Raw genomic sequence first — 19,333 nt, 5'->3', positions numbered from 1 at the left:
GAGAGGAGGAAATGGAAGAGAAGGCGAGGGTCATGGCTATGCCCTGGGTCTGTAGAAGGCTCCAGCTTTCCCTGACCCCAGCTCTGCCCCCACACCCACCTTACCCCATCTCAGGGTGAGGGGCTCAGACAGCCCCTCATGGTACACATGGCATGTGTATCTCTTCTCCTCTCTAGAAGGCACCACCAGAGCTGCCCACTTCTGGAAGGTTCCATCACCTGCAGGTCTGGTCTCCACCGCCTCCATGTCCTGTTCTGTTCCTCCTCACCCCTCTTCCAGGTCTGGGTGAAGTCAGCAGGGTAGAAGCCTAGGGCCTAGCACCTCAGGGTGACATCATCTTGAGGTCTGGGGTGATGGGTCACGTGTCTCTGGAGGGTTTGAGAATAGGTGGAAATGTCAGGTGTTTTTCACTCTTCCTGGGGACTCCAGCAGGGTCCATGAGACCTTCCTGAGAAGGGTCAGAAATGGGGTGAGGGAGGGGTTAAAATACCCTGAAGCTTAGACACAAGGTTCTAAATAATCTTATCTTTGGAAAATTCTAGATAGGGGTGAAAGAGCCCAGGGCCAGAGAGCTCTAGGTGTCACATCAGGAAAGGGACTTCTGTCCTGACTGGGTGGGGCTGAGGGATTCAGCCTCACTGAAGACTCCAGAGACCTTGGGTGTGGGTGGAGAACTGGGCTTGTGGAAGGCTGTGGCCCACAGGACTGCAGACTGAAAGTCAACTGCCTTGGTCATTTCAGGACCTTCTCTCCTTCCCTCTGGAGACACACTCTGAACTCTCCTGAGAGGAGGGTGAGCCTTGGGAGAGTCAGTCCCTGCTAAGGGCAAGGATACCAAATAGAACTTTCCACCTTCTATAAGTGAGAGATAGGAGACAGGTGGATATGATGTCAGAAGGAGAGACAGCCTGAGTTTCCTCTAAAGCCAGGAAGCAGACAAGGGAATAGACTCTCCACCATCATATCTGATACAGTGATGATTTATATAAGCTATCAGAGTTAGATGGAAGATAGGCACAAAAGGGTCAAAACAGGAAAGGAAGAAGTCCACTCTTTCCAAAAAACATCATTCTTTCTTACAACACCCTCTTGATCCCATAGACACTATCTGGGATCTAATGAACACTTATGGTTTTACACAAAAATCAATAGAAAAATGGAACCTTCATTTATGCTAGTAGTGTATTTTAGGAAATGTACAACATTCGAAGTAACTCCACCAGAATGAAGTGTCTGGAGGTATACCTACCCAAAGAAATGAAAGAAGTCTGCAATGAAAACTTCAAGATATAGACACAGGACATCATGGAAAGACAAACCATGCTCTTGGACTGGCAGAGGTAATATTGTGAAAATGGCCATACCACCAAAATTAATCTGGATATATAAGGCAATACTATCAAAACTCTGATATATTCCATAGGTGTAGAAAAGAGGAAAAATCTGTATGGAGTGAAAAAGACCATGAACAGCCAACACTCCTAAGGATTAAGGTCACTGCTGGAAGCTGGACATGGTGAGACACTCCTTTAATCCCAGGACTTGTGAGGCAGAGGCAAGTGGAAGTCTGTGAGTTCAAGGCCAGTCCTGCCTACGAAGTGAGTAGGACTGTAACAAATAAAAAAGCCCTGCTGGAGGTGTTACATCACCAACCTCAAATTACCCTGCAGAGCTATAGTGACAAATACAGCCTGGAACAGGCATAAAACAGACAGGAAATTCAAAGGCATAGGATAGATAGAGATCCTGGACATAAAATGACAAAGATATGCAGACTTAATTTTAGAGAAAGAATGCAAAACACAAACTGGAAAAAGAGCCCATTCTATGCACCATGCTGCAACACTGTATTCCTGCCCGAGAAGATGAATTTAGATTCTCACCTTTCACCTTGTACAGAAGTAAACTTTAAATAGAGCACTGACCTTATTATGTTCAAATCTTGAAACACCCAAAGTTCAAGAAAACAGTCTAGGGGGGCCCTTCCAGATACTGGGGTAAGCAAGAACTTAGGATAGAACAGCAGTACCACAGGAGCTAATGAGGCCACACATCAGCATGAAAACAAAGTCTCTCCACAGCACAGGGCACAATCAGCAGAGAGAACAGAAGCCACAATGGGAGGAAACCTGTCAGCCCCACTGCAGACAAGGGGACTAGAGTCTTCCATTTACCGAGAACTGCAGAAATTAAATACCAAGGAACTAATGTTGTCAATCAACCAATGGTCGAGAGAATTAAACAGACAGTTATCTTAATAAAAGAAAATCTCAAATGGCCACTAGCTATTTTTAGTGTGCTCGGTATCTCTACCCTTCATGAAATGCAGATTAAACTCCTTTGAGGGGCTGGAGAGTTGGCTCAGAGGTGAAGGGCACTTGATGCTCTGCAGAGGACCTGGGTTAGATGCACTGTGTGTAACTCCAGCCCCAAGGACCTGACACCCTCTTCTGAGCCCAGACACCAGGCACACACATGGTGCACATGCACACACGCAGGCAAAACCCTCATCCACATGAAGAATGAAATAAAGATGATGAAACTGCTTAGAGACAGCGCTTCACCCCAGTCAGAAAAGCTGTCACTAAGAAATCTGACAGCAAATGGTGGAGAGAACACGGGGAGAGAGGAGCCCTTACTCACTTCTGTGTGTGTGTGCATGCGTGCACACGCGCGCACACACACACACAAATTAATACTGTCTTTGTGGAAATTATTTTGCTCATTTCTTAAAAAAAAAAATCGAAGCTAGAACCACCGTATGACCCAGCTATTTTACTCCTGGGCAGAAGTCCACACCCTACTGGTGAGACATTTACACCCCATGGTTATTGTTGTTTTTTCACTAGAGTGAAGAATTGGGTTTAGTCCATCAGTGGATGAGAAGATAATGGACATTTGGCATCCACACACAATGGAATACTGTTCGGCTGTAAACAATGTAATCACAAAATACTCAGGAAAATGGGTGAACTTAATGTGTATATTATTAAGCGAGGTCTTTAAAAGAAAAACTACATTGTTTCTCCTCATACGTGGGATATAGTCAACAATATATGGACCAGGTCATCTTCAAGCACTTCAGAGATCTACAGACTATGGCATTTAAGATGTTTTAACAACCTATGTTCTTCTTGTTCATGGCAATGAGGCATGTCTGCTCCTGGCAGCTCCAATCTACTTCAGAGAAGATAATGAACATCGAAGAAACTCCACATGGAGTTTACTTTCTCTGTGGCAAAAGTAAGACACTGGGCAAGAAAATGTCCTTGCCTCGACTGCTGACAGAATGCTGTCCTAATTTGACAAGCAGCACACAAAATATCCAGCTTCACAGAATAGTCTGTCGGATATGCTAGACCTGTAGGCTGAAGATGGAAGCCCCAACATTGCAGAGGAACTTAGGGTGACTGTCCAGGCAGCCAGCTGTTTCTGTCATTTCTCACATTTTTTGGAAGTCGCTTGCTCACACTTCCTGCTTACTCAGTTAATATATGTCCTTCTTGGGTCTCTGAGGGAGCGGAAGACTAGATAGTTAGTTTTCCTTGTTTACTGGACACAGAAAGCAAGTTATAATAGAAAGGAAATTAGGTACAAGACTTTGGACTCACCAAGATAGAGATTTGGAGTATTTTCTCTGAATTTGTCAAATGCAAATGGACTAGACATTGTTGATGTACTTATTGCCTGAATATATTGTATATAGTTATTGTACTTATTGTATATAGCTTTTCTTACATTAGTCATAGTTTTTTATTTTAAACAAAAGGAAAATGTAGTAGCATTTGATTTTTACTTTAATAAAATAAAATAAAGCTTGCCTATAGATCAGAGAGTAAAACAGCCCCACTGGTCAGCCTTACTACCAGGCAGTGGTGACACACACCTTTAATCCCAGTAGCCACACTAGTTCCCATAGCAACCAGGCAGTGCCTTCCCTAAATCCCAGTGATGCACACCTCTAACGACAGCCCTAGAGAGGATTACAAAATGGGAGGAAACCGCTCTCAGACACAGTCTCATTCTGAGATTCCTGGAGGCAGGATCACCATTTTGGACTGAGTTTAGGTAAGAGCCAGTGGCTGGCTGCTCCCACAGCCTCTTCCTGTCCCACCAGGTGCACACAGCATAGTGAACACAGATTCTGGGAGGTTCTCCACGCTGCCTTTTGTTTCCTCCACACTCTACGTATCTCAATTCTTTATTTTACCGCTAATCAACCTTTGAGATCAAGGACGTGAACAATCAAGTTCACGTTCAGATTCATATTTTCAGTGGGGAACTCAGGGGCTGCAGCTCAGGACAGCATGGAGGAGACAGGATGGAGATGTCCCCTCCTGTCTGCAGGAACAGGAAGGTTGGCTGTGGAAGGGAACAGGGCAGTGCAGGGACAGGGTCAGGTGTGCAGGGCTGGGCTGGGCTCCCCAGTTCTTCACACTGAGCCCATAGGATCACAGGGAACATCAGACACTATTGCTGAGAGTGAACTGAGGGGCTCTGGATGTCACAGGAGAGACCTGAACACATCGTCTGTCACTCCATCCACACCAGGCAGCTGTCTTCATGCTACAGAACAAGAGTCATGAACAATCACTGTGAAGACAACATCCCCACAACCCACCACTCACTCAAAGGTGATTCTGGGAGTCCATGAAACCCAATACTGTTCCCTCTGCCCCTCCCCAAGTCAGTCACCAGAGTATCACCTTTACAGCCTGAGAGAGACACATCGGAGCTCTGGGAACTGTCTCTGCCTAGAGTGAAATTATATATATGTTAATGGAAAGGTAATAACAGGGACCATATTTTGCTGGAGGATCTATTATGGATTTCCAGAGCTCCTCAAATAATTCAGCTTCAACCCAAAGGCATCAGGGATTATCTGGCTCCTTACACTTACCTGAAGCTGGAGCATAGTCCCCTCCTCTCCCACCTGTGAGAAGAAAAACTGTCAGAGACCAGGGAAGTCCCCGATCCTAGGAAGTTTCCAGAACTGACAGCAGACCCAGGGTAGAGACAGGAGCAATGAGGGTGTGGATGTGTTTCCCATTAATGAGGCAGAACACACGTCTAAAAGGGGCTGAGGGAAAACTCAGACCCTGCCCTTTCCTACCTGGGTTTCTACTCCTCTTCATCACCACAGCCACCACAGCTCCAATGATCACAGCTCCAAGGAGAACCAGACCAGCAATGACTGCTGTGATGGGGACCGTGGACTGAGGAGGCTCTGGGAAAGGAAGGACAGGAAGGGAAGGTGAGGGTCATGACCCCAGTTCTCAGTCCTGACCTTGCTCAGGGAATGAGAAGGTTCCTGCCTTCCCTGACCCCAGCTCTGCACCCACTCCCTCCTTACCCCATCTCAGGGTCAGGGGCTCAGGCAGCCCCTCATGGTGCACATGGCATGTGTATTTGTGCTCCTCTCCAGAAGGAACCACCAGAGATGTCCACTTCTGGAAGGTTCCATCCCCAGAAGGTCTGGTCTCCACCAGCTCCATGTCCTGAGTCTGTTCCTCCTCCTCCCTCTGCCAGGTCAGGGTGATGAAGGCAGGGTAGAAGCCCATGGCCCAGCACCTCAGGGTGACATCACCTTTAGTTCCAGGATGATGGGTCACATATGCCTTTGGGGGATCTGTGTGGAAGATTTAAGGAATCCCACAATTAACAAGGTAAAATGAAATCTGCAAAGACAAAGTTATATTCTGGAGTAGGAATCATCTTTTTTGTTTGTTTATTTTTGTTTTCGAGACAGGGTTTCTCTGTAGCTTTTGGAGCCTGTCCTGGAACTAGCTCTTCTAGACCAGGCTGGCCTCAAACTTACAGAGATCCGCCGCCTCTGCCTCCCTATTAAAGGCATGCGTCATTACTGCCTGGCTGACAAAGTTAAATCAATGATGACACTGAACTATGTGACTGTTTGAACACTTCTGTCATCACACTAGTGACCTGCAGGTAGAGCTGGTCCCCTCAACACAGAACTGCACATTTTCCTGGGGACCCAGAAGCTAAGAGCCAGCAGATCAACATGGTCTTCCTTATATGATGTTCTATAGCATAAGTTATGTAGGAAAAGAATGAAGGAATGGAAAATAATTAATTTATATATGTGATTAAATTCACATAAATTAAGAGACTAAGAAGAAGGAGGTACATGAGGTGCCACCAACTTCTGCTGCCACCATTGAGGCACAACCACTGTGTCCATCCTGCTGACCAGCATTAGCTGTCTGATCAAGTGAACAGCCATCACCAAAATGTGTAGCACAGTTGGGAGAACCTCTGACTCTCAGCCAGAGAAAATGACTCCCCAAGCCACACCTCTGTGGGGACAAGATACCAGTTATAGCCAGGCAGTGGTGGCGCACGCCTTTAATTCCAGCACTCAGGAAGCAGAGGCAGGCAGAACTCTGTGAGTTCAAGGCCAGCCTGGCCTACAAGAGCTAGTTCCAGACCAGATCCTAAAGGTTCAGAGAAACCTTGTCTTGAAAATCAAAATCAAAAACAAGACACCCAGCATCACTGAAGTGTGCTGTGGAGCCCAGTGCAGCACTCACTGGGACACAGTGGTGCTCACAGGGTGTGTGGATCTTCCCTGCAGTCTTGGAGTTGCAGAAGACCCTGTCTCTGAGGAAGTTCAATTCCTAAATCACTGGGGCAACATGGTATCTTGTTGAGTCGGAGAGTGGGGGGGGGGGGGGGGGGGGGATGGGGTATGGGTCTCTGGATAGCTAGTTCTAGAAGAAAATAGTCTAATCTCCCAGGAATCTTTCTCTTTTAAAGGGAACACTGACTTTCTCCAAAGCTATGAAGAAACCGTGTCTAAAAAAAAAAAAAAACACCACCACTGATTCAACTTGTTTAATTATCCATTCCCCATGGCATCTATGGAGACTGATACACATGATAAAACAGGGGAGGGAGAGAAGAAATACCATCCTAGTGAGGAAGAAAAATACACAAACACACACACACACACGACAAAAAATGACTTCGAAAATAAAGCCAAACAAACAAACAAACAAAAAAAAATGAAAGGAAAAAACGAAGAGAAAAACCCCCCGCATAATTTAGTATTTGTCTAGGGCTCCCTGTAAGTTCCCACGTGACCATTCTAGGAAGAGATAGAATTGGGGTGTGGGAAGGATGCAAACCTCACACACAGGAATCTGGGAGAATGTATTCTTTGGAAAGTTCTAGAAACTGGGGGAAGCAGCCTAGGGTAGGGGTGCCCATGTCTCCCATCAGGTAAAGAAGACTCCGGTCCTGGTGTGTAAGGGCTGACACACTCAGATGACAGGACTCAGTGTCCACACACACTGGGTGTGGCAGAGAACCCGGCCTGGGAGAGGCCATGGCTGACAGGGGCTGCAGACTGAAGGAGCCACTGTTGGTGATGTTGGGATCCTCTCTCCTCCCTCCTGAGACAGATGTGGAACTGTCCAGGGAGAAGGCTGAGCCCTGGGAGGTCAGTGCAGTCCCTGCCATGCTGGATCAGGAGACCCAGGGACCCCGTCTGCCCTCAGAGACCAGGGGCATGACCCCATGAGGGTTTCCTCTTCCTCAGGACTGAGCCCAGCAGGAGGGCAGAGGGAGGAGTTGCTCGCGGCCCCCGCACCTGTGCGCAGCAGCGCGTCCTTCCCGATCTCCAGGTATCTGCGTAGCCAAGGCACGCACTCGCCCTCCACGTAGGCCTTGGTGACCTCTGCCTCCCCAGCCTGCTCCCACTTGCGCCGGGTGATCTGCGCCGCCGTGTCCGCCGCCGTCCACGTCTTCAGGTCCTCGTTCAGGGCGATGTAATCGTGGCCATCGTAGGCGTACTGGTCATACCCGCGGAGGAGGCGCCCGTCCGACCCCACCTCACAGCCAAACATCTCCTGGATGGTGTGGGAGCCTGCGAGGACCCCACGGTCAGCCTCGCCCACCCGCCCCGCCCCCGTAACCTACGCCCGCGGCCCCGCCCACCCGCGGACTCTAAACCAAAAGGGAAACCGGGTCCGGTCCCCGCTCTCCTCCCGAACCTCGGACCTGGGACCCGGGGCGACCGCGGTCCGTGCGTAGGGACGTGGAGGGGTCGTGACCTCCGACCACGGTCACTCACCGCCCTCGCTCTGGTTGTAGTAGCCGAGCAGATTTCTTAGGTTCATTCGGAAAGTCTGCTCGTCGTTCTTGGCGTTCCTTGTGCTCCTCTCCCAATACTCCGGCCCCTCCTGCTCCATCCACGGCGCCCGCGGCTCGGCCTTCTGAGTCTCAGAGTCGCTGTCGAAGCGTTCGAACTGCGTGTCGTCCACGTAGCCGACTTCCATGTACCGGGGCTCCCCGAGGCCGGGCCGGGACACGATGGTGTAGAAATACCGTAGCGAGTGCGAGCCTGGGGGCGGCGCGCGGTGAGACCCCGACCCTGCCCCCGGGACCCCGGGCAGGGGCGCGGGCCGGGAGGGGAGCAGGGCGCGGGGCTCGGGACGCGGGTGGGGAAGGGGCGGGAGGGCCCGGCTGGGCCACGCGGGGACGCGGCTTCCCCGGTGCCTACCCCGCCCTCCCCGCAGAGCCCGGTTCCCTCCCGACCCCGCACTCACCCGCGCGGGTCTGGGTCGGGGCCAGGGCGGCCGCCAGCAGCAGGAGCAGCGTGCGTGGCCACATCGCCCCATATCAGATCTGGGGAGCATCTGAGTTCTGAGGTCTGCGTGGACTTTATAACCGGTGACCGCGGCGACGCTGGTTGGTTCTCCGGGATCTCACCATCCAATGGGGTTAAGAACTGCCAAGTTGTCACTAGTGTCCAGCAGAAGGACCTGACCAATCCCTAGTCCTCGACGTCCCCACCCAGACCTCACCCTCCTGGGGACTAAGACTTTGCCTGAGCCCCGTGCTGCGGGATGGAGTGCTGTGTGTCATGGTGTCTCTGAGCCGCCTAAGGCCAACTGCTCCTCAGGTCAGTCAGGGTGAAACCTAAGAGCATGAAGATTCCAGGTAAAATAAAGCACTTAAAATGGATGTTCACGGAAACAGGTGCTGTCGGAGTCCTGGAGGGTGCGGGGCAGCCGTGGACACCGGCATCGGGAGGTGACTGGAGATTTTACAGCTCTGATTAAGCACTTTCGACACACTGTGTCATATGTGACTCTCCCTGCAGGAAGGAGGCCCTGCTCACCTCTGCTTTCACTTTCTACTTACGTTTGGCAGCGATCCGAAGACATCAAGTAAAAATACACAGAAAAATAAATTTATAAGTTAAATTTTCTCCACTCCATTGAACACAGATGAAACCTAGAATCTCCAGTGTGTATCTCTGCTATGAGAATCACCCACTGTCCAGTGTCTATACTGCACAGATCAGAGGAACTCAGAAGCCAACTGTTATCAGATCCAGTGTCCCTCAACTCTGTGACATTCATCCTTATCAGCTCATAAAGTGAGAGTGAAGGACAGAAGGGGGGGACATGGTCACAGATTACATAACTGCTACCACTCTCTTCATTATTTTCTTTTTTAGTAGTTATAGTTCCTCTCTTACTGTGGTTTATTCACTAAAGCAACTGCACCATTGAAGTGTGTGCACACAGGGAAACGTGGAGTGTAGACAGGGTCAGTGCCCTGCTGTATTTGGCTCCACAGGGGTCTCTTCCCATGGAAAAGGGGTCCACTGTGCTGAGACAATGACCCAGGTCCACACGGACAATTTCAGGACTATGGAATGAAGATCTGTGTAAACACAAGCACCTGGAGCCACAGACAATCATCTGGGAAGAAACACTAGGAGTCTGAGTGTAAGCACCAGGCTGTGAAGACAGGATCCTGAGTGAAGAGGCAAAGTCTCTGTTTACAGTGAAATCCTGAGCATCAGGCTTGGCAGTGTGAGCTGCCCACACAGGAGCCTGGTCTCTGTGGGAGTCTGTGTGGTGCTTGCAGGCCAGCACCTCTGCTTTAAAGAGAAGCATCTCTGCCCTGCATCCCAACCAGCTTGTTGTTGCCATTGTGTTCCCAGAAGTGACTTTTCTCCTAGAGTGTCCAGGATCTGACTGATGATGAGAAAAAGGAAGAGGAAGGGTGAGGAGAGGATGAAAAGGAGTCTGACCTGTACGTCCCTCCTGTGTTTTTTTTTTTTTTTTTTTTAATCAAGGTCTGTCTCCACAGCTCTGGCTCTCCTTGATCTCACAGACACCCACCTGTCTTTGCATCCCAAGTACTGAGATTAAAGGCTGTGTTACCATGTTACTTACTTTTCTATGTTAGTTACTTTTCTATGGCTGTGAAGACACTATGACACCAGCAACCTATAAAAAGACTTGTTTCATTTGGGTTTAAGTTTTAGAGGGTTTAACTCCATGATGGCAGAGGAAGGTGTGGTGGTAGGAACAGCTGAGAGCTCACATCTTGAACCATAGGCAAGTGTCAGAGACAATGGGAATAGTGGGAGTCTTTAAAACCTCCATTCCCAGCCCCAGTGACACACCTCCTACAACAGGGCCATACTTCCTGATCCTTTCCAAACAGTTCCATCAGCTGGAGCTGAAGCATCCAAACCCCTGAGCCTGTGTGGCCATTCTCATTCAAACCCCTACAGTATTCAGTGTGGGATGTCAGATGCCCTGCAGGGTTCTGCAGATGTGTCCACTGTGGTCTGTAGACAAAGACCCTCAAACAGGAGGACCCCACTGCACTAGGGTCTCCCCCTTTGCCTCTGTCCCCTCCTGCTCAGTCCTCTGCCTTCTCCCTCAGGCCTCACCCAGCAGGGCTCAGCACCCCTCACTCCAGAGCTCTGCACTAACACTGTCTCTTCCTTTGCATCTAGTTTCTCTCTGTGGTCAGCCATCTTGTCAGCCATCTTGCTGTGACCCAGGCTGTGTGGTTTCCTGGGGCTGGAGAGGTGCTCAGAGGTTCAGAGTACCTGTTGCTGTCCCAGAGGATCCAGGTTCAGTTCCCAGCACCCACATGGTCCTTCACAACCATCTGTGGCTCCAGTTCCCGGAGATCCAGTGTCTGGTGCACCTGCATACTCATAAGCTTAAAATATACAACTAATAAAAACAGAATAAAAAATACATTTTAAAAATATGCTATAATGTGTCCCTTTTCCTTTCCTACACATCTAGAGTGTGAGTCCCAGGCGCTGAGGGCACAGGGCTGTTTAGTCAACATTGTAATTCCAGCCAAAGGAGCCGGAGCTGGAGCAGGACAGGGACCGATGACTGAAATAGACTGTGCTGAAATGGTAATTTGCAAAACAGCATTAAATAAAAAAATACAAAAAGATTTCATTCTATAGACCTACTGTGCACAGTGGATTACAGCCCCATTAAAGAAAACACTGTGTGTGCTCATCTTTGAGCTTGAACCATGTGCTAGTTTTTAATTGCTGCTGGAAAAGAAAAATTTTAGTCACTTAAATAGTGACTTGTGACAGACCATGACATCCCCAACATCCAGAGAGTTCCTGCAGTTAGTGATGCCCCCTGACCCCATCTTCATTATTACTTCAGGCCTTCCAGGCTCTCACCTTTTTAATATGAAGGAGAAGCATCAGAGTCTAGGGTGAAAGTTCAACCCATGGAAGAAAAACAACAGGAGGTCTCGGTCTGAGCAAACAGAGGGTGAGGCTGAAGGGGACCCATGCTGCCTGAGCTGCCCCACAGGCTCCTGTCCACACTACTCCAGGGTCTCGGGTCTCAGGCTGCCCTGCCCTCATCAAACTTAGAGCCTGGTGGAACATCACATCCTTTTCCACCAGTGGGAAGAAGACATCTTGTTTCTTTCAGGGTTGAAGCAGATCCATGGGAACCAAAAGAGGCTGCAAATCCTGGAACCAGGGAATTTTCTAGAACTCTGAAGCAGCAGCTAAAGTAAGAGTATTAATTGGTTAAAACAGGATCCTTAATTTGGGCTGAGGATGTGTGGGAGGGCCCTGCTGAAGCTGAGAACTTTGAACCCTTAGAGTCTCAGCTTTATTTCACCTCTCCGCCCTCAGCCACGCCCCCTGAAGTCAGGGCTTCTTTGTGTAACAGTCCTGACTGTCCTGGAACTCTCCCTGTAGACTGGGTTTGCCTTAAACTCACTCAGATCCACCTGCCTCTCCCTCCTGAGTGCTGGATTAAAGTCATGCACAACCACCGCCCCACAGCTTTTTCACCTTTGAAGGAGAAAATTAATCCTTCATTGTCTGTTAACCAGCAGTGACTGTCTCTGAAGGAAATGTTAACCAAGACAATCCTGATGTCCCTCAGAACCCAACATTAGTTGCCTTTAGACCTATTGTGAGCATCCAGGTACACCTGGCCCTGCCCCTTGGGGACCTGACAGAGTGTGTTACCCTGTGCACATAGCAGACTGTACCCTGGCCTGCTGTGTGGTCTCTGCACATGTGCTGTGCCCCATCCCTTTAAAGAGCAGAGTTCTGCCTACTCCTTTCTCTCTTTTTCTTCTTCTCTCGCATAGCGCTCTCTTTCTCTCTTTCTCTCTCTGCCTCTTTGCACCTCTCTCTCTGTTTCCCCACAAAACTGCTTGGTGTTTTTCTCTCCCCTTGCACCCTTCCCCCCAGAAAAACTCCACACAGCTCTGTCTGCATGGCTTGTCAGTCTCTCACCCACCCTGGGGCTCCTTGGACCCACACCACCCACTCAGGTCCATCTTGTACCACATGGTAACACCTATAGCCAGACTGCTGGGGAATATGTATTGGAATGGATTTTGAGGGTGTGGAATAATGGTGGAAGGAATATTAAAATTGTGTCAGATTGGGTTTATTGACATATCAATAAATTGTCCTCTAAGTGCAAATTCTAGATTTAATATGGAAGCGCTCACAGTTTAAAAAGGTCAAATGTTTATTTGGATGGTTGTCTGAAGCATTTGTCAAAGATGGCTTCCTGATAAGGACTTGGAGATGCCTGACATCCCTTGGCTCAGTGTTGATGAAGGGATTTTAAGGCTCAGGGAAGTTGCAGTGCTGGAGTGAGTGTGCTGTGTAAAACCTAATCCTCCACAATGGGAAGTCCAGAAGACACGTCCTTCATGTATCCTGTAAGACACGGAGTGATGAGGGGCACCAGCAGGGTTCGAGAGTTTTGTTGTCAACTTTTTCCTTGAGCCAGAACTTAGGGTTGGGATACTGCTGCTCAGTGCAGCTCAGCTGGACGAATTAAAGACAGTGGGTTCATTGGGTCACAAGGTATCAGGGACAAATGGCAGCATGGAATTCTAAAGACAAGGTGATCACAGTTATATAATGCTCAGCACAGGCGAAGGTAATTTTATGGTGGCATGAGTCACACGGACTTGGTACTGGATTAACCATGGTGTTTCCAGATAAGAAATAAATAAGAAGCTGTTGTAGTCAGTGTCCTGTTGCTGTGAAGAGACACCATGAGCATGGAAAATCTTATAAAAGAAAGCATTTAATTGTTGCTTGTTTATAGTTGCAGAGGTTTAGTCCATTACCATCTTGATGGAGAGCACAGCAGCATGCAGGCAGATGTGAGGCTGGAGAAACAGCTGAGAGTTCTGCATCTGGATCCTCAACAGCAGGAAGAGTGAGAGCCACTAAGACTGCTCGGGCTTTTGAAAACCAAAGCCTACCACAGTGACACATGTCCTCAAACAAGGACACACCCACTCCAACAAGGCCACACCTCCTAATTCCTCTCAAACAGTACCATTCCCTGATATCCAATCATTCAAATATATGAGTCTACGGGGACATTACTATTTAAACCACCACATCCCACTCCCTGGCCACGATAGGCTTGTAGCAATATCATAGTGCAAAATGCATTCAGCTCAACAACTTCTAAAGCCTCATAGTCTATAACAATCTCAACACTGTCTAAAAGTCCAAAGTTCAGAGTCTCTTCTGTGATTCATGGCAATGTCTTAACTGCAATCCCTTGTAAAATCAAAATAAAAAAGCAGATCACATATTCCCACCCCACAGCGGCACAGGACGGACATCACCATTCCAAGAGGGAGAAAAGTGAGCACAGTGAGGAAACACGGGAACAAAGCAAGACCAGAATCCAGCTGTGCAAACTCCACACTCTGCATCTCCTTGTCTGATGTCAGAACGCTCTTCAGAGCTCCAACTCCTCTCTGCTCTGTTGACTGTGACACACTTCTCTCTCTCTCTCTGGCTGGTTCCACAGAGTTTTAGCACCTGTCCTTGAGAGGTGTCCCATGACTGTGCCATCTCTTCATACAATCACCTCTCTGGTCTCCATGCAGGGACGCCCTGACACACATCTGTCCTCAGGTGCTTTCCTTAGCTACTGCATAGGGACAGAGATGCCACAACTTCATGGACCACTTCCTCTAAGGAAAAGACAACACTTTGTCCTTCCTGGGGTAGATAGTTATTCTGGTTATGGATTTGCCTTTCCTGCACATAGTGCTTCTGCCAAAACCACCATCCATGGACTCCAGGATGCCTCACCCACTGCCATGGTGTTCCCCACAGTATCGCTTCTGACCACGGAACTCACTTCACTGCAGAGAAGTGGACAGTTGACACATGATCACGGAGTCTACCAGTTTTGCCATGTGCCTCACCCTCCTGAAGCAGCTGGACTAACAGAAAGGTGGAACGGCCTTTTGAAGACACAGTTGCAGAGTCAGTTAGGTGACAGCAGCCTGGGCCGCAGAGGCAGGGTCTCCAGGAGGTGGTATATGCTATGAAGCAATGTCCAACATACGGTACAATTACTCCAGTAGCCAGGATCCATGAGTCCAGGAATCAAGGGGTGGAAAGGGAACAGTTCCACTCACTGTCACCCCCAGTGACCCACTAGGAGAATTTTGCTTTCTGTTCCAGCACCTTAAGTTCTGCCTGGGCTAGAAGATTTGGTTCCAGAGCCAGGAGAGCTGGACAGCGTGCTGGGCAGGCAGGGAGGCTGCTGCCCACCACCCTGCTGACTCTGCTATGCAAAAACATGGTCCCTGTTGCCCTCAGCCCTCTCTCTCACCTCTCACCATGTTGAGTCTCTGGTTCTGCCTCTCTCCACTGCTCATGCTCTGCTCCATTCCTGTCTTCCCCGCCTCTCTCCACTGCACATGCTCTGCTCCATTCCTGTCTTCCCCTCCTCTCCACCACATATTCATTGCCATAGTGGAATTGGAAACTACAGGGTATAACACAGTCCATTTTTCTCCCCAGTCAGCTTTACATGTGAATATTCATGGCAATGAATCCTTGGTCTGGTTCAATATTTCTGGTTTCTGACACATCATGAACACTGGACCATTGCAAGACTCGTCCAGGATGTCCTGCTCTTGTCTAGAGTCATGGTGACCTGTACTAGATGGAGATAGGCAGGGCTCCAGGGCAGAATGAGACCACGGGAAAGAAGAAAGCAGCAGGAAGCGGTGCAGAAAGCAGATTGGTGTCTCAGGTCATTCTCCACATGTGACCTGTGACACCAGCCTCTCAGCTTCGATTTGTTGCCCCCATTCCATGGTTTGGAGGTTTCTCCTGCCTCAGCCACACTGCTTAGCCAGGACAGGCAGCCCCAGGTGGGTGCAGTGTCCAAGAAGACCACAAGAGGGCGTGGGTACCTAGCAGCAGAGTTCAGGACAGATGTGAGCTGCCCCTGCACACATAGATATGGTGCTGGGATCTACCCATCATCTCCTGGAGGAACAGCAAATGTTTTTACCTGGCGGCCATGTTCCAGCCCCTTCTAGATATGTTTAAATGCCATTTGACCCTCCTACACTGGACACCAACAACAGACACATCCATTGAGGTCATGGGACTATGACAAGCAGCAGTGACCGAGCTGGGACAAGGACATGACTCCCACCTGGTTGACTGTGATGAGAGGGATTCCAGTTTCTGACATGTTAAAATGTCTAGAAATGGCTACCTTTTCTGTTGTTTTGTTTTTCTTTTTGAAGACAAGGTTTCTCTGTGTAGCCCTGGCTGTTCTGGAACTTGTTATGTAGAGTAGGCTGGAGTCAAACCCAGAGATCTCCTGTCTCTGCCTCCTGAGTACTGGGATTAAAGGTGTAAACCATGACCCCCTGCTACGACTGTATTTTTATTACTGTATCAGTCAGTATGCAATTGCTCTGAAGAGACACATTGTATTGTAGAATATTATTTAAAGGTGTGTTACATTTGTTTATGCTGTGGAACAATTATTTAATAATGCAAAGAGGTGTTGCTTTTTGTTTTTTTTTTTCAAGACAGGGTTTCTCTGTGTTACCTTGACTGTTCTGGAACTCACTCTGCAGGCCAGGCTGACCTTGAACTCAGAGATTCACCTGCCTCTGCCTCCTGAATGCTGGGATTAATTGAGTTTGCCACTGCTATTAGGCATGTTGCAGTCTTTTATGGTGCATTTGTTTAACTCTGTGAAGCTCTCACTGTGCCTGTCTCAAACACCTGATGGTCTAATAGAGAGCTTAACAGCCAATAGCAAGGCAGGAAAAAAGACGGGTGGGGTTGGCAGGCAAAGAGAATAAATAGGAGAAATCTGGGAGAAAAGGAAGAAAGCAAGAGATCGAGGAGTGAGAAAAGAAGGGGCCAGCCACCCAGCTACACAGCAACTCATGGAGAAATAAGTAAAGAAAGGTAAACAGAAATGTAAAAACGTAAATATAAAGAGGAAGATAAAAGCCCAGAGGCAAAAGATAGACAGGATAGTTTAACCTAAGAAAATATGGCTAGAAACAAGGCAAGTCCAGGCATTTATAAATAAGAGTAAGCCTCCATGTCTGATTTCTTTGAGAGGTGGGTGGCAGCCCCCTAAAGAGAAAAGAGCAAGAGAGCAAAGAACCAAAAGTAAAAAAGAAAAAAAAAAAAAACCACCATTGTCAGTGTTGTGAGTTCCTTGGGATAATCACAGAAAGAGATCTCTATAAGAAGAATTTTAGGCTCTTTGCAACAGAGAGGTCCAGCCTCTGATGGACTGAACCTCTAAAGGCTGTGCCAAGGCTTATTTAGCAACTGTTCCGTAAACGTTGGTTTTGGGAAAACAAGTTCCCCATACAAAGGCCCTGATCTATGTATGTTTCCTGAAGGAAAGCATCACACCCCTGCAGCTTTAGTCTTTATGGAGCATCGCTGGCAGATGTTTGTTTTGAGATAGGGTCTCGTTTATCTCAGGCGGCCTTCAAACTCACTACATTGCTGAGGATGGCTTTGAACTACTGACATCCTGCCTCCACCTCTGCACTTCTGGGATCAGAAGCAGTACCTCTATGCTCAGCAAGTTGGTGGTGATTGCACATGTGTGTATCACGGAGCCTTAGTCATTTCACCCTCAGTCATCTCTGTGTCCTGCCTCTCCCCCAAGTGTCCCCTTGCTCTTCCTGTTTCCCATGTTTAAGTCTAGAGTCCACATATGAATACATGTGTGTGAAATCACAATATTGCTTCCATACAGTTGTCCCCTCCTCTGCTGGGAAAAAGACTCCCAGTGAGAGGCTGTGCCTGAACCCAGTAGAGCAGTGAACCCTGTCCACTCTCCATGTGCTGTGCACACATCCTATGACAGAGTTCACGAATCAGCTACAGAAAGAGACAACAGCCATTACAAAGCAGAACAGTGACAGAGGGTAGTGCACAGAAGTGATTTAATTTGTCCCCTCCCACCGTCCTCCACTCACCCTTGTGAGCTGATGAGTGACCAAGGCTGTGGGACAGGAAATCTGTGGATCTGATAACTGAGTGGGCCCCTGAGAACCTCAGCTCTGCACAGTGGACACTGTGGACACTGGACAGAGACGGTTCTCACACCAAGGGAGACAGACTGGGGACAGAAGCTTATTGCCAGTGGCCATGTCAAAGGAGCAGCAGATTGCAGTTGACTTCAGGGGACTGGTCCAGCAGGAAACTGTGATGGGGGAATCTTGGATGGGCAAGGCACCAAGACCATCAACCAGAGAATGGGCACCAGGACCATCAACCAGAGAATGCTTCTTGCTATGCTGTACTTTTGCATATTTGCCTCTGCCATTTTTTTTTCCTAGCATCTGGCAAAGTATGAATGGGTGTGGGAAGATTCCCGTTGCCTTTAATGCAGTATGACATCTCTTGGAAATATCCCATTCTACTGGGCATTTTTACTGTAGATTATTATGAAGATGATTTCTTTTTAAACTCTACTGTCCAGTTGATAAAAATAATGTGAGTTTAAATAGAGTTCTGATGATCAAAAATAAACACAGGAAGTGTCACTTACCTGGGGCCACTTAAGGAGCTGCACAGATTGCGGTTTAGGTTAGTGATTAAGGAAAACATTGAGCCCCAGGAGCCAGGCTGGCTCAGATTCTTTTGATCCTGATGTTGTCAAGTGTATTCACAGGTTTTAGTTGCATCATTAGCTGAAACAAAACCTTGAAATAAGTTTAGGTTAGATTGAGATGTCTCGATTACAGCTCAGGTGAAAAATGCTAGAAAACAATCTAGAGGTCAAAAGGACACCCCACTCACTTTCAGGTCCTTGGCCAGTGGCGGCTCTGAGCTCCTTACATAAGGATCTGGCTGTTGAAACCCAGAGAAGGGAAAGGAAGGAGGAAGACTCTGAAAGCCGCTCTTGATTGGACCGTATGTCTGTGGGCGGAGTCAGTGCTCTCCTATGGAGCTTGCCCAGTCCACCAGTTCCAGCTTTTCCAGTCTCCCTCTGGCTCCCAGGTTCCTTGAGGCTCACCGGGCACAGCACTAGGTTGGGGTCACAGGCTCACCCCAGACCCAGCCCTGGTAATCCTTCACGGTCCTTTCTAACTTGCCAGGCCTTAAATATCTACTCCACCGCCGCCGCCCCGCCCTGCCCCAGGTGTCAGTCTTGGGGATCCCTGTGTTCTGGTCTCACCTTATAGCCCTGGCTGTCCTGAATTTGCTATGTGGATCAGGAACTCAGAGATCCGCCCGCCTCTGCTATCTGAGACTGGTTTTAAATGTGTTGCCAACGAAACCAGGACCTTTTCTTTGGGTTACATCTAACTAAGCTAGTGGGGCTGAGGTGTAGTTCAGTTAGAATAAACTGAACACGCACGGTTAAATCCTGGGCAATATCAACAACTAAAGAAAAAGAAACTAACGCTGTGATGTGAGGGGCTTTGTGGGAGACAGCCGGTTCTCCAGTGTGGCGCAGACAGCCTCCAAGGCTCCTGAACCGGGCCAGCAGATGGAACTCTGCAGCCTTCAGACTGATGGGCATTTAACATTGTGCTGTCCCTCCCGGGACCTTCGGAAGCCGCGATGCCGCTAATCACCGCCAGGGGGCAGCAGGACACAAGGGTGGGAGCTGGTTCGGGTTCCTGCTCACTTGAGGGGCTGTGAACTTTGATTGCTGGGGAAGGCAGGGAGGTGTAGCCTAAGCCCTCTTCATCCTGAAGCAGGGGGAAT

The 19,333-nt window shown here is 48.7% G+C and overlaps 1 protein-coding gene across 3 annotated transcripts in view; it reads right to left on the bottom strand.

Moving 5' to 3' along the window:
* Positions 1-3,779: 3,779 nt before the first annotated feature.
* Positions 3,780-19,333, bottom strand: part of LOC126495552 (H-2 class I histocompatibility antigen, Q10 alpha chain-like) — a 35,561-nt gene continuing 20,007 nt past the window's right edge. The window contains exons 1-8 of one of the 3 annotated variants that reach the window (XM_050133147.1): positions 8,571-8,643; positions 8,096-8,365; positions 7,613-7,888; positions 5,354-5,629; positions 5,114-5,227; positions 4,901-4,933; positions 4,707-4,754; positions 3,780-4,566 (exon numbers count right to left, since the gene is read on the bottom strand). In XM_050133147.1, coding sequence (XP_049989104.1) covers positions 4,562-4,566; positions 4,707-4,754; positions 4,901-4,933; positions 5,114-5,227; positions 5,354-5,629; positions 7,613-7,888; positions 8,096-8,365; positions 8,571-8,634 — 1,086 coding nt within the window. In that variant the 5' untranslated portion in view covers positions 8,635-8,643 and the 3' untranslated portion in view covers positions 3,780-4,561. Of the gene's footprint in view, positions 4,567-4,706; positions 4,755-4,900; positions 4,934-5,113; positions 5,228-5,353; positions 5,630-7,612; positions 7,889-8,095; positions 8,366-8,570; positions 8,644-19,333 lie in introns of those variants that run through there. The other 2 variants (XM_050133145.1, XM_050133146.1) reach the window with 2 other exon arrangements.

The sequence above is a fragment of the Alexandromys fortis genome, unplaced genomic scaffold (genome assembly GCF_014885135.2).
Source record: "Alexandromys fortis isolate MF-2015 unplaced genomic scaffold, M_Fortis_MF-2015_v1.1 scaffold_522, whole genome shotgun sequence".
Classification (NCBI taxonomy): Eukaryota; Metazoa; Chordata; class Mammalia; order Rodentia; family Cricetidae; genus Alexandromys; species Alexandromys fortis.
This window is presented reverse-complemented; position numbering and strand designations above follow the sequence as displayed.